This window comes from Halichoerus grypus, chromosome 3, assembly GCF_964656455.1.
Source record: "Halichoerus grypus chromosome 3, mHalGry1.hap1.1, whole genome shotgun sequence".
Classification (NCBI taxonomy): Eukaryota; Metazoa; Chordata; class Mammalia; order Carnivora; family Phocidae; genus Halichoerus; species Halichoerus grypus.
The window spans coordinates 20646869-20661082 of NC_135714.1; the positions used below are offsets into that span (position 1 = coordinate 20646869).

The 14214-nt window shown below is 46.6% G+C and overlaps 1 protein-coding gene across 2 annotated transcripts; it reads left to right on the top strand.

The window, feature by feature from the left end:
* The first annotated feature begins 1320 nt into the window (after positions 1 to 1320).
* SMIM20 (small integral membrane protein 20) lies at positions 1321 to 14214 on the top strand. Of its 2 annotated transcripts, none has more exons than XM_078068468.1 (3): positions 1321 to 1540; positions 12157 to 12213; positions 13028 to 14214. In XM_078068468.1, exons 1-3 carry the CDS (start codon positions 1432 to 1434, stop codon positions 13099 to 13101), a joined length of 240 nt encoding a protein of 79 aa, XP_077924594.1. In that variant the 5' UTR covers positions 1321 to 1431; the 3' UTR covers positions 13102 to 14214. The 2 variants fall into 2 exon arrangements, with proteins under 2 accessions (XP_077924594.1, XP_035946519.1); XM_036090626.2 differs by having other exon boundaries at positions 1325 to 1540; positions 12997 to 14214.

Sequence of the window (14214 nt, forward strand, 5' to 3'; positions counted from 1 at the left end):
CCCTATCACTCATTGGCAACAAGCTGCGCTGGGTCATTAGTTATTTTTATGTAGATGTCCTGTCTCTTCATCCACGTGGCAGGATCCCAGAGAGCAAGGGTCATGTCTTACTCATCTTGGTGTCCCTCGTCGCACTTTGCCTGGTGTTTGGGGCATGGCAGATAGTCCATAAATCTGCTGACTGATTGAACACCTGATTTATATGCTTCTGGAACCATTGAGGTAGAAAGTAGCTTGACTCAACTTCAAAACTACAGAGGGAGAGGAAACCTGTGCTCTCCACACCGTTTCTGAAAGATCGTAGATCTTTTCCAGACTAAATAATACTGCTGGGGTCAGGATGAATATCCTCTTGCTCCCCAGCCCCCAGCTGCTGGTAGCATCCTTATTTATAAAGGACTGAGTGAAGGCCCAAGGAACCTTAATCTCAGCTGCTCAATACCTCTGGGTAGCTCATATGCCCCCACAGCGCATCCGGAAGGATGGAGAATGAGGATCATAGGAAGGGGAAGAGGATGTCTATCCTCAGTGGCCCTCACCCCAGGCAGTAAGGCAAAGCCCCAAGGTCCCATCAGTGGGACTGGCCGCTGGCTCTCTGCCTTGCACTGACTCTTTTTATCCCCCATCCTCATTCGTAACCCAGGCATTCAGCAAAGGGAACGGAGAGAGAGAAGGGGGATAGAAAAACGGAGTCAGAACAAATCTACTGGTAGCTTGGACGTTGAAACATCACTGCTCCCCCGCTAGTCTTGGTCCAGAAGTCCCCGTGGCTCGGGTTAGAAGCCCCCTGCAGGCCATCCTGGGGCAGGCGAGTTGCCCTTTTGCCTCTCATCCCTTCCAACAGCCCTCAAGGAGACCCAATGACTTGTCCAAAGCCGCGCGGCCAAGCCGGGGTTCCCTGACCTGTAAAACGGGCCAACTGATATTATGAGGATTAAATCAGCGAGTCACAGAGAGCAACGCAGCTCGAGGTAGAAAGTCACTAAAATCAAATAAGGGGTGAGGAGAATGAGAAAGCGTGGCTGATAAAGGAGGGGGGTGATAAAAGAGGTCAGGTGAATGCTGCACTGAGTGGGAACCGGGCTGCGGGCAGGGCAGGAGCCAGAAGAGGGCCCGCAGAACCCAGCGAAGCAAGAACTCCCTTCACCACGCCGCCGGCGCGGGGCAGGCACAACCCCCAGAGAGAGGGCGCTGGGGAAGCGCGGCGCGACACCGAGGCCCCGCCCCTGCCGGCTCCACCCACCACATAGCTCCGCCCCTGACCCCTCCCCTGCCCTATCTCGCCCCGCCCCGCCTCCTAGCCCCGCCTCCAAGGCCCGGAAGCGAAAGCCGCTCCGCCTCTTCCGAGCGGGGTCACGGCCCGGCGGCGCGAACGGGGACTCGCCGCGTGCGGGCCTCTCAGCGGGTCAGGGCAGCCCCGTGCCCGGCGCCATGTCCCGGAACCTGCGCACCGTGCTCATCTTCGGCGGCTTCATCTCCTTGATCGGCGCCGCCTTCTACCCTATCTACTTCCGGCCCCTAATGCGGCTGGACGAGTACCGTGAGTGACCTGTGACCCCGCGCGGTGGCCTGGTCTCAGTAACACCCCCCTCCCCTCCGCCCCGCACCTGCTCGTGGGGCCGTGGAAAGAGCTTGGCTCGGGAGTCAGGCAGGCCCGGGTTCGAATCCTGATGTGTGCGGCTTTGTGACCTTGGACAAGTGTGACTCAATCTCTCGTACTCAGCATCCTCATCCATAAAGAGCTATTTGTAATCGGTAAAATAAGACCGTTTAGTCTTCATTGAGACTCACAGGTGGTAACGAAAGCAGTTGGCACATAGTAGGTTGACACTAAACACTAGGTCATGCTCACAGGTAGCATTCGCGGAACGCTTACTGTGTCAGGCATACATTGGATCTCGCTTTGAGGAAGGTATTAAATGTGCGTTTCACGGGCGGGAAAACTGAGGCTCAGATTGTGTAACAGGCCCAAGGTCACACAGCTAGTAAGTTGCAAGGCGGATACTCCAACCCTGGCCTGTGTCTGCAGGGCTTCTCCCACACATGGAAGCTGGGAATGGTGATATTGGAGGGAGGCAGATGGAGCCCTAATCATCCTGAGCCTGAAGGTGTTTTATTGCACTTCATTTCCACTCCCAGAGACAGCTTTGAGCGGAAATATGTCAAACCTGAACTGTTAACCTGGGTTTTTGAGTTTTTCCTCAGATCTTTTTTTCAGATTCTGCTGTCTTCCTTTATTTTAAGCGGGTTGCTCACATGACAGTGGTGAATATCCTGGGAGTAATTTTCCTCCTTAATCACTCAAGTTCTGTCATTCTAAAAGCCAGACTCTCCTTCCTTGAGACCTATACCTCAGCAAGGATTAGCACTTTGATACATCTGAAACCATCTGTCAGAGAGAAAATATTAGGCATTAGAGGCTCATTTTGTTCTCCAGGAAACCTGAATCATCTTGAAGATGGAAGAGGGCCAACCCTGCCCCCTGGAGAATATTAGCAGAGGCTGAAAGCTTGGCGATTTGAAGGCAAAAGCTCTGTGTAAATGCTCTGCCCGTGACAAATGCTACAACATTTGGTTTCTGGAGGCAGAGCGTTTTAAGTACACGCTCACATTTCCTGGTAGCTTCTTTCATCATCCAGGATTAAAATGGCCTCTGTGCATTCTGCCTTCCAGCCTATGTCCATGCGCCACGAGTCGGGGTCAACAGAGGATGGTGTGAAGCCCTGCACAATCTGGTTCCATCATCCTGACTGGATCCGTGCCCCAGGCTGTCTTATTAGGGCGTCTAGAATTGAACTTGGGACAGGGCTCTCTGCTTTGGATGCTGCTGGAAAAGTTTCCAGTATGAAGACTAGAGCAGTGTCTCTCCAGTGGGGATGATTTTGTCCCCCAGGGGACATTTGGTTCTATCTGGAGACGTTTTTGCTTGTCACAGCTGGGGGTGGAGTGGGGTGGTGTGAGGGTGGTACCGGCACCTAGTGGATAGAGGCCAGGGATGCTTCTAAGCCCGCAGTGCACAGGACAGCCCCCTATGACAAGGAATTATCCGGCCCAGGCTATGCATGGTGCCGAGGTTGAGACATGCTCATCTAGATCAGATGATGAAAGTGCGGACTTGTGCCATGTATCCCAAGCACTTCATATATAACAACCCATGTAGTTTTCATAACCATTTGTTGTAGCTGCTGTGTGATCATCACCCCCATTTTATGTGTAGACAGACTGAGGTATGGAACAGTTAAATGACTTATCCAAGGACCCACAGGCAGTGAGTCAGATCTGGGATTTGAACCAGTGCACTCAGTCACTACACCACGGCACCATACTGTCTCTGAGGGGCTGTGATGGGGGAGCAGGGCAGGTGAGGGTCTAAATCCCTACTAGATAAGGATCTTAAGGTGAGTCACTTAACCTCCTAGAGCCCAGCCTGTTTCTTCATCTATAGCAGTGGAGTTTGCAGGACTCAATTTATAGGTTTTAGGATGTATTAAATGAGATAACAGGTGTGGAAACAGTATAGTTTTATATTAGGCATCCCATAAAAATGTTTAAAAGATAAGGAGCCATAGGACAGGGGTGTGAGACAAAGAGATTTAAGCAGGGCTGGCTGACCTGGCAGTAAACTGGGGTCTGGGCGGGTGAGGTATTGGTGATTGAGCCATGGAAACCTGGCCTGTCTATTGGGAGGATGGAGCTGCAGTTCATTTCAGCACTTGAACTAGTATTTATTGAGCTTCTTTTGCATGTTTTATAACCCGGGTTTTAGCGATGGCTGTGTACCTGGTACTGCGCTAGGTGCTGGGTGTACGTAACCGCACAAGATGGTAAGAGCATTCTGTCCATCTCAATGTCCCCACCATCATCCAACCCACTTCCCTCACCCGCTCCTTGGACTCTGAGCTGGTCTCCCTGCTTCCACCAGGCCCCAGCTATTACTCATTCTCTACCCAGTGGCCACAGTGGTCTTTCTGGTTGTTCTTTTGTTGCTGATTTCTAGCTTATTTGCATTTGTTGTTAAAGAGCGAAGACTATATGATTTTGATTCTTTGATATTGGTCAAGATTTGCTTTGTGGCTTAGTACAGGTCAATTTTGGAAATGTTCCTTCTGTGCTTGAAGTGAGTATATGTCATCATTGGGTACAGAGTTCTATGTGTATCGATTCCAGACCAAGCTTCTTAATTCTGTTACTTAGGTATCTTTAGGCCATATTATTAGGTGCACACAATAGAGAATATTCTGGAGATTTTTTTTCCCGTTATCATTGTATGAAGGGTCCTCTTTATCCCTACTATTCCTCCCTAGCTCTACTTTATCAGTATTAGAGTTCCCAGCATTGTTTTGGTTAGTATTTTCCTGGTATATCTATCCTCTTATATTTGGCGCCTTTATTTATTATTTATTTATTTATTTATTTATTTAAAGATTTATTTAATTGAGAGAGAGAGAGTTGGGGAAGGGACAGAGGGAGAGGGAGATAAGCAGACTCCCCGCAGAGTGGGGGCCTGACCCAGGGCTCGATCTCACAACCCTGAGATCATGACCTGAGTCAAAATCAAGAGTCAGATGCTTAGACTGAGCCACCCAGGTGCCCCTTGGCATCTGTCTTTAAATCTCATAACCAGCCTACACTGGATTTTTTAATCCAATCTGATCATTTAACTGTTGGATTGAGCTCATTTTCATGTATGTTTACTGATACATTTATATTTATTTGCCCCATCTTACTTTGTGTTTTCTATTTATTCTTCTATTTCTATAACTCCTTTTTTTCTCCTTTTCTGCAACTTCAAGCTTTCTTTCTTTTTCTCCTCTCTTCTTTTGAAAGTTTTACATTCTGTTTTTACTCTTTCGTGATTACAGTTTAAAGTTAGTATCTTTTTTTTGTTTTTTTAAAGATTTTATTTATTTGACAGAGAGAGAGCGAGAGCAGGAACACAAGCAGGGGGAGTGGAGAGGGAGAAGCAGGCTTCCTGCCAAGCAGGGAGCCGGATGTGGGACTCGATCCCAGGACCCTGGGATCATGACCTGAGCTGAAGGCAGACGCTTAACGACTGAGCCACCTGGGCGCCCAAAAGTTAGTATCTTTATCCTCCTGGAAAATATACAAAGACCTGAGGAGACTGCCTTGGTCCTTGTACCACACACCCCGCCGTATGTTTATTCCTCCCCAGTCACCTAGTACCGGCAAGGTTTTGTGCAGTCACTGATTGTTTCTCTTTGCCCACAGTCTTTACTCACCGAGCCCTACATCTCGCTCCTTTCTACTGTCCGTTTTCTTCATTCTGAGGTGCATCTGACAATATTTCTTTCATGAGCGTTTGTCACTGGCAAAAGTCATCCTTGTTTGTCAGAAAATGTCTAGAACTCTGGTTTTCCCCGTGGCTGTTGGAAAGTCTGTTGTCATGCCATTTGTTCTTTGAATTTATCATCTTGCTTGCTTGACTGAAATACTTCCACAGTCCTCTGCTGTCCCCAGTGTCTAACCCGTGGAGGCTCATGGAAGTATTTTAATCGGGAGAGTGAGGTGACCGGATTCGCTCTCACGCGGGGTCAACAAGATTTCCAGATAGAGGAAGGCTGTACTTGCTGCGGTCACAGGAGAGTAGGGAGAGGTGACTGTGGCCCGAACCAGTGGTGGTTATAGGACTGGGGAGAAGTACTGAATTGGGGAGCTGTATTTAAGAAGTAAACTCTACAGGGTGAGGGAGGAGACGAAGGAGAATGACAATTTCTGGGCTCCGGCAGCAGAAGAGATGGTGGCGCTGGTCATTAACTAAGAAACACAAGAAGGAATTGGTTTTGGGAATGAGGAGGATGAGCTAGTTCAATTTTGGATGTATTGTGTTTTAGGTATCTGGATGTGCTTGTGGAGATTGCTTACAGGCAGCGGGGTGTGCTCGTCTGGAGCTGAGGTCCTGGGCCTGAGCTAGAGCTAGGGATGGGGCGCTGGATCAGCACGGCATGGGAGGCAGAGTCATCAAAGGAAAGGGCTCCCAGGCAGCACTGGGAAACTGCAAGAGACAAGCTGGCCTAAGACAGGACACTGGTGAACACAGTATTGGAAGAGCAAGCGGTCAGAAGAAAGGGAGCCGTCAAAGGAGACAGAGAAGAAGCGGCCAGAGCAAGAGGGTCAAAACCAGAAGAGGCTGCAGTCTCAAGTCCCATGAAAACAACTCTTGATGAAAAGGGGTATGGTGGGCGCCTAGGTGGCTCAGTTGGTTAAGCAACTGCATTCGACTCAGGTCATGATCCTGGAGTCCCAGGATCGAGTCCTGCATCCGGCTCTCTGCTCGGTGGGGAGTCTGCTTCTCCCGCTCACCCTCCCCGCCTCATGCTCTCTTTCTCTTCATTCTCTCTCTCTCAAATAAATAAATAAAAATCTTTAAAAAAAAGAAAAGGGGGATGGTCAGCAGGGTTGGGCTTCTTGGAGACAGATAAGTGAAAATATTCAGTAGATTTATGAAAAAGAAGGTGAAGGTCAGAGTTATCTTGTTGAGAATGCTTTTAGTAGTTTGGTCGTGGGCAGAGAACAGGCTGGTCCACTGAATTGGCTCCTTAAAGGTATTTGTGTAGAGAGGAGAGTGATAGAGTATATTTGCAGCAGGTCAGAGGGTCTAGGGAGAGTTTTTAGGGAGAGATGGGACAGCCAGGAAGTCTCTGGACAAAGAGGAAGATAATCCATAGAGTGACAGGTGGTAGGGGATCTTGAGATCATATGCAGGAAGGCCTTGGACAAAAGGCAGGACACCTCTTCCACCGGCTCAGGAGGAAGGGCAGGTAGGGATGCAGCTAAATATAGGTCCGATGTTGGGGAGTTGTGGGCACTTCCAGGTGATGACTTCCGTTCTCATTGTAACACAGGAAGTGAGTCATCTGTGAGTGAGAGGCACAGCCCCCGGCCAGACTCTCTCTTCTAGAAACACTGTCTTCCCTGAGCTTCTGTGACCACCCCCGCTGCCAGTCGTCTTGCCTTTGCTCTTTTGCTCCTGCCTTTCAGCCACTCCTTCTCAGCCTCTCTCGGGTCTTCGTCTCCCGACCATCCTTCAGACATTAGTATTCCCCAGGACTCTGGGCAGACCGAGGAGAAGGCCACAGTTCTTGGAAGTGCAGGGCAAGGTAGGCCAGACATCCAGTCCTTAAGAAGGGCCAGTGGCTGGCCAGGGGGGAGCCCACGTTCCCATGTCGGGCCTGCGTGTCAGGCCGGTGCCGGCCCTGCAGCGGGGCCAGCCTGACTAATGCTGGCCAGCCCGGGCACGGGGAGTGTGGGGACAGCTCTGTTACAGGATCTCTGCCGGAATAAGCCTCGAGGCAGCAGGCGAGAAAGGGAAGGCTGCTTAGATAAAATAAAATCAAGGAGATCTCCCATACCTTGAAAGCAGGCAAGCCGCTCTGACAAGACTGCCTTCTTGGATTTCATGTTGACATTCAGTGTGATCTTCAGCTCTTCCACTAACTCAGCCAGACTGTCCTAAGCGTTACAGGGATGACAAGGTCGGTTCTCCATGTGACACTTCAGTCCTAAGATGAGCCCTGGGGAGACGGCGTTGGCGTTGGCGTTGGTGGTCAGCGAGCCCAAACCGGAAGTGTGGGGACGGTTCTGTTGTGCTCCTGGAGGGAATCCCAGATGATGCTTTTTAGCTTTCATCCTGCTGGTACCGCGTGGTTTGTTGGACGAGCCCACGTTTCAGGGAGAGTACAGCTGCTGTAGCTCAGAGCCTAGTCTGGCTTTGTGTCCTAGAACTAGACCGTGATCCTGAATATGGCCTTTTAAAAAAACCTGTGTTTTATACCAGCCTGTGAGATGAGACAGAATAGGATCATTTTTGGGGATCCTGTTCATTTTTAACTATAATTAGACGCGCAGAAGCATAAAATTCTGAGTTTTGCCAGAAAACCCATGCTCCTTCAGTCCCCTCACTTAGGTGACTTGTCCAGAGTCACTGAGCACATTAATGGCTGGGTGGACATGAGACCCTAACTCCCCGACCTTGTCTGCTATTGATGCCCTGTTTCACGTGCCTTTAAGACAGCAAAGAGTGTTTACTAGTGAAGGGAAAGACCGCAGGATTGTGGGATTGCTGTGAGGAGAGCTCAGTCCCCCTCCCACATGGTCGCCTTCTCTTATTGCTGCACTTTCTGCCCCCCCCCCCCGCCCCGCCGGAAGTCTGCTGTACGGAGTCGGAACAGGGTTGTGAGAAATCGCTTGACCCAGGAGTACTTCTTACCTCGGAAGGGCATTCTCCCTGTCCCGTGCCAGGGGCTAGAATATGCTTTTTATTTCTTTCACTGGAGAGTCCGGTGCAGCACAGGGAAAGACTAAAGTCTTACTTTCTGTCCGGCATTACGGAGCTCCCTGGGTTCAGCCAGACTCTCTGATGAGGAAGCAAAAGTGTTTCTAGTGTTGGGAGGAGTCGGTGCCTCCAGTGGCCCTTTGGTCCCCCTCAGCCACTGGTTCACACTTGCCGCCACGGCCGGGTGGTCCCATCTGCCGCTGGCTCGGTGGGGCACCAGGACACATCCCGTCCTGGATGACCCCACAGACAGACGGAGTACGTGGCTAGGCAACAGCCGCAGAATGGGAACACTGAAAAAGTAGTTCTTAATTTTTTTATTTGCTGTTTAAAAAAAGGTACTTTGAAGTAATCATCACGGAGCAGTCACCAGGAAGTATAAGGGCTTCCTAAAAACTTGTTTTGCAGTTGTGTATTTCAGTTATTAAAAAAATAATCCCAACCAACAGAAAAGACCTAAGAATAGTATGATAAATCCCCATTTATTTGTCTCCTAGATTTACCGGAGAACGTTTTGCCGCATTTGCTTCCCCCCATGTGTTGCACGCATACATACGTACACATATACATATATAATTACATATACGTATAATTGTTTCTATTGTTCTGTTGAACCATTTGAGAGCAAGTTCAGGACACTGTGAGCTTGCCTTCCCAAACACTTCAGCATGGATTTCCTAGGAACAAGGGCATTCTTTTACATAACCAAAATGCAGTTATCCAGGCCAGGAAATGTAATATTGACACAATGCTATTATCTCATATACAGTCCATCACATGTTGCCATTTGTCCAATTACTTCAGGTTCCGAGTTGCTTGTATTTTTAACTGTTGCCAAGAAGAGATGGCAGGGAGGGGTCCTGAGGCCATCTCACTGGGCAGGGCGCTGGGGTCCTGAGCTTCGGCACCTGCTTTTCGGTTTCTAGCTGCTGGCCCCCCACTCGAGCACGCTCAGGCAGTCTGCTGTCAGTGGGCGCTGGGGAGCACTGTCTTCTTTGCTGCGTGGTCGTGGGTGTCCGAGTAACAAGTCACACAGTAGAGCTGTTGGACAGCATGGACATTTAGTATAAAGATATGTTTTCATTTTCAGAGACTTACAAATTATTAGGTGGATTCTGTCACTACAATCGGAGAATCAGCCCTCCCACATGCATTACCAGTTCTAATAATAACACTTTGGCCCTTTGACGAGATAATGATCCTCAATTAAAACTACAAATCACACCACTGCCTTAGCACCAGGGGGCAGAGTCGGACTTGCTGAGACACTGGGATGGGGACTTTTCTAACCGGCATCACGAAGCTCCAGGCCCAGTATTGCATGTTTGCATCTTAATCATTTCACTCCTGATAGAAACATGCTCACTACTGAAAAGGCAGTAATTAGCTTATCCTGACTTGTTCACATAGTTAAACCTCTGACTTCAGCGTTGTCCTTTTCCTGAGGTTTATAGACACTTGCTGTTTCTCTAATGAGAGCAAAATAGAAACTTACTGTCAACTTCAGCAAGACATACTGCTAAATCCTGAGGGACCGGTTTGTTTTCCTTTGGGCATATTCTGCATTCACAAATTTTAAAGTGCCTTTGTGTCATATCATGAATTTATATAAGACTGCTTTGGCTTTACAGTACTTATAAAACATTAATGGATTAAAGAACCAGGGGATGTAGATAGGATGCTAATACCAGTTATCACTTGATAGGAACTAGTTCAGCAAATTGGTTTAAATTGCTTGTCCAAGCCAAAAAAAAAAAAAAAAAAAATGAGGTGGTCGCATGAGGACAAGGATTATAAAGAGATTATGGTCTATTTTAAATAAATCCTTAGCCTTTCTCGAACCTCATTAGCAATTAGCAAGAAAGTGTGAAGACAGGGATTCCTTTCTCTTCACTTGGTTCTCTATTGCATTGTAAGAAGTTAGGATACAATTAGACATTCTGTCCTTGCTATCAAAAGTCAACTTCCTTTGGTGCTTGGCAGTCTGCCATCGTCTTCGCAGTACCCGCCGCCTCTTGGGGAATGTGTTCAATACACCAGGCTGTCTGATTTTCTTAAATCTATGGCTAGAAAGCTTTCTGGCAATTGATTACTTTTTAAAAACTCACCTCTTCCAGGGGCGCCTGGGTGGCTCAGGCTGGGTGGCTCAGTTGGTTAAGCATCTGACTCTTGATTTCGGCTCAGGTCATGGTCTCAGGGTGGTGGGATGGAGCCCCACGTTGGGCTCCACGCTCAGTGCAGAGTCTGCTTGAGATTCTCCCGCTGCTTCTCACCCCGCCTGTGTGTGTGCGTGCTCCCTCTCTCTAAAATAAATAAATAAAATCTTTAAAAATAAAAAAACCCTCACCTCTTCCATAATACTGGCAAACGGACCTTCTAGGCATGGGAAATCATATCTATTTTTGTTCCTGGCACCATGGATGGTACTGCAGCCTTATTCCTGGTTGGCATTTTCTAAGAGCATATTTGAGACACGTCCGTCCTTTGAGACCTTACATGTTGACAGTATGGTAGGGCTCAATCCTACAGGAGTTTAATGTCTTAGGAAATGAGATCACCTTTTGTGCTGGAGTTATTTTAGAAAATCCGACACCCGAGAACTCCATTATCCACTCTAGATGGCAGAAGCCTTTTGGCGTATCTTGGTCCCGAGGGTCTTGGTTATTGCTTGCCTGCTACTACTTTTCAGAGAGGTCCGGGGAAGCCATCAGGCCGTTGTCTGTAATGGGCTTCTTTATGCTGCATCTTCCGTCTGTCTGTCTTAGAATTAGATGCCAAGATTCACATAGTCCCTATTGCCCATTGTTTTATTTGCCAAAGCAAAACTTAGCATTGATAAAACTATCAGGTAGGTCACTTAGGATTGACTTTCTGTCACATCACGGGAGAAGCAAGTTCAATGAATATTCGATTTGGCAAATCCCTGTTTCTTGTACCTTTATGCTTCTTGTAACTTTGTGAGAATCCAGAAGCCAGAATAAAGGAAACGGCCTAATATTAAATAAGAGCTAAATGTGGATTTCAAGAAACACTGTCAGCCTGATTAAGACAAAGGTCTGATTACAACATTTAATTACTATAATTTAGTAGTAAACATCCTTTGGCTCCAAGTCTTTCCCCTGAAAAGCCGCCATTTGTTTGTCAAGATACTTAAAATAATAAGTCTTTGTTTTCGCAGACCTTGGGCTTACTCTAAACCACTTAGAAAGATGTGTCAGAACACTTGAAGCCCACAGACATAAAATGCCCAATTTCTCTTGGCCCTTGCCTGTTGGACATCTCCAAAGAGATGGGCTGAGCTGCTGTAGCTGGAACGCGCTTACTAATTGGCACAGCACCTGCAATCAATTAGGGAAGCTTCAATTATCCAAACCAAAGCCACCCACCCAAAGATTAATTTTCTGCTCTATTTCCTATCAAAAACATAGCATATTTAGCTCTGGGTCTAGTCCTTCAGCGGAGCACATTTGAGACATAGAAACTACATCGTTTTCTTGTTAATTGTACTTGTTCCTTCAATTCAGCAGCCTTCCCCTCATAATATATCACGCCCACCAGCTCTTTCAAAATTGTTCTTTTTCTGTTGTTTTGTTGCCTTTCCAAAATGCTGAGATCACTGAGAAAAGATGTGAGTCGGGAGCTTTTCTTTTGAAGTACGGCTTTCTTTGCTTTTATTGAAAATGCCCAATCTTTCTGCTCTGGAGGATCTAACTTCCATAACCTAAAAGCTTTGAGTATTGGCGTCCTGTATATATTGTTTCTGAATTGTCCCACGTCATTGGCCCACATAAATAGAAAGATTTCTTCCACCATGGTCCACCCCCCACCTTTGTAAAGAGCAATTTTTCTGTTGTGTTTTTCAGAGAAGGAGCAAGCCGTAAATAGAGCTGGTATTATTCAAGAAGATGTGCAGCCACCAGGTAAACTTAAAATTCAAAACAGAATTGCATTCGTGCTGTTGTGTGGGGTGCGCGTGCTTGCCCTGTAGTGGAGGAAATCTTTTGAGTGCGGAGGCTAGCTGGTGATTATGCCATTCATCGTTCAGAAGTTGCCATTTCATAGGAGCCACCCCAAGACTTCATTTTAACATTTCACCCCAGAATATTTTGGGCAAGTTTGCACGTTCCTCTTGCGCATTTGATAAATGGGCATAAAAATGTAACAAGTGTGCAATTGAGTATCAAGGGTGAATAGCTGTTCTGCAGACCGATTTACCAAGCACCTATTTAAACCCTGCCCTCTCTGGAAGAAGTCTGTTTACTTGCGAGCTATTTTAATTGATGTGGGATTCTGCTTTATTACAGAAGCTCAAAAGTTCCCTTTGTGGCTGAATGGTTAGTTACTTTTAGATGATCTCAGTTGGGTGAGAAGGAGAGGTTTCCAGTTTTTTAACCAAAACTCTTGTAATCTGTGATACCATTCTTTTTTTAATTTTTAATTTATTTACTTTTTTATTTATGTTTTGACTAGGCCAGATACATAGCTTCCTGTTGTGGGGCAATTTCTGAGCCATTTAAGTCTCTCATGGTGGCCATGGCTGCCCAGCCGCGGCATCCCAGGCTTCCGGCAGCTTGCCCGCACTGTCTCGAACTACATGGAAATTGCACAACTCAATTCTGATGGCATTTTGCTTGTTTGCAGTTGAGGGAAGTGGTAGGAAGTTTAAAAGCGAATCCTGTTTTGATTCATGTTTCTTTCTATAGGGTTAAAAGTGTGGTCTGATCCATTTGGCAGGAAATGAGAAGGCTATCACCACCTCGATTATGAAAGACATCTTCGTGCTTTCCATTCTGCTGCAAGTACAATAAATTGCCTCACTACAGAAGGATGGCTGGAGAAGAAAACTCTATAAAGCTGAAAATAAGAGTACTGTGCACAAGGATTAATATTTCCCTTCTTAAGTATCAAAAGAACCCTGGAGCAAATCACACCATTAGGGAGGTTTTCATGATTCGCTTTACTTTCTAAAAATGAAGCTCTCTCACCCAGCTGTGTTTGGAGGAGATCTACTTATTATTCAGTCCCTACTGCTTTCCCAACCAAGCTGTGATGTGAATGCATGCAGCCAGGAGACTTGGGAAGATCCTAGTCTGTCTTGCCATCCTCCAAATAGGAAATTTCAGTGAAAAGCCAGCGTGCTGAGCAGCCTCATCGGGCTCTGTGGAAACATTAAAGTTGATAAAACTCTGAGGACAGGGTACATTGTACTCTTTAAGAATAACCAGTTCAGCTTAGCCATCTTGTCGAAGGTTGCTGCATGTTGGAAAATAAGTAAATAGGAAGCAAGTTCAACCAAGTGGCTATGCATGCATAATAGAAATCAGCGTTGAATTAACAGAAGTGAAAATATGTATATTAAAATGATCTATTTTTAATTCACTATGGTGTAGGTTTTTTTGAAATCCTATATAAACTCATTAAGTCACACTAAGAAGCAGTATTTGACTAGATTATATTTGATGAGATACTCGACTATGTGGTGTTTCTCAGTTTGTGTACAAGTAAACATTTTAAAGGTAAATAGCAGATTTGTTGAGACAGATATTTATTGGTTGCAATACCAGCTACCTCACCAGCTGCTGCAGAGACGAGTGTGGAACTTCTTTCTTTCTTTCTCTGGTGCTCTGTCTGGCCCCTTACTAGATTATATGTTTTTGAAGAGACACCTCTTTTTCATTTTTAGATTTCCCAGAGTGCCTTGCACATTACTATGGGTTCTCTTTAGATGAGCTGCCTGATAACATAATTTTATTATTGTGAACTGGGAATTTGCTTAACAGACAACTGACACAGTTATGTAATTACTGTCAAAAAACTCAGACTGATGGTTCCAGAACCAAAGCCATCATTTTTTGGTAGACATTTCCTAACATTTAATTGACTTATGGTTAGTAACCCAATAAAAGAAGTTGACTCATTCA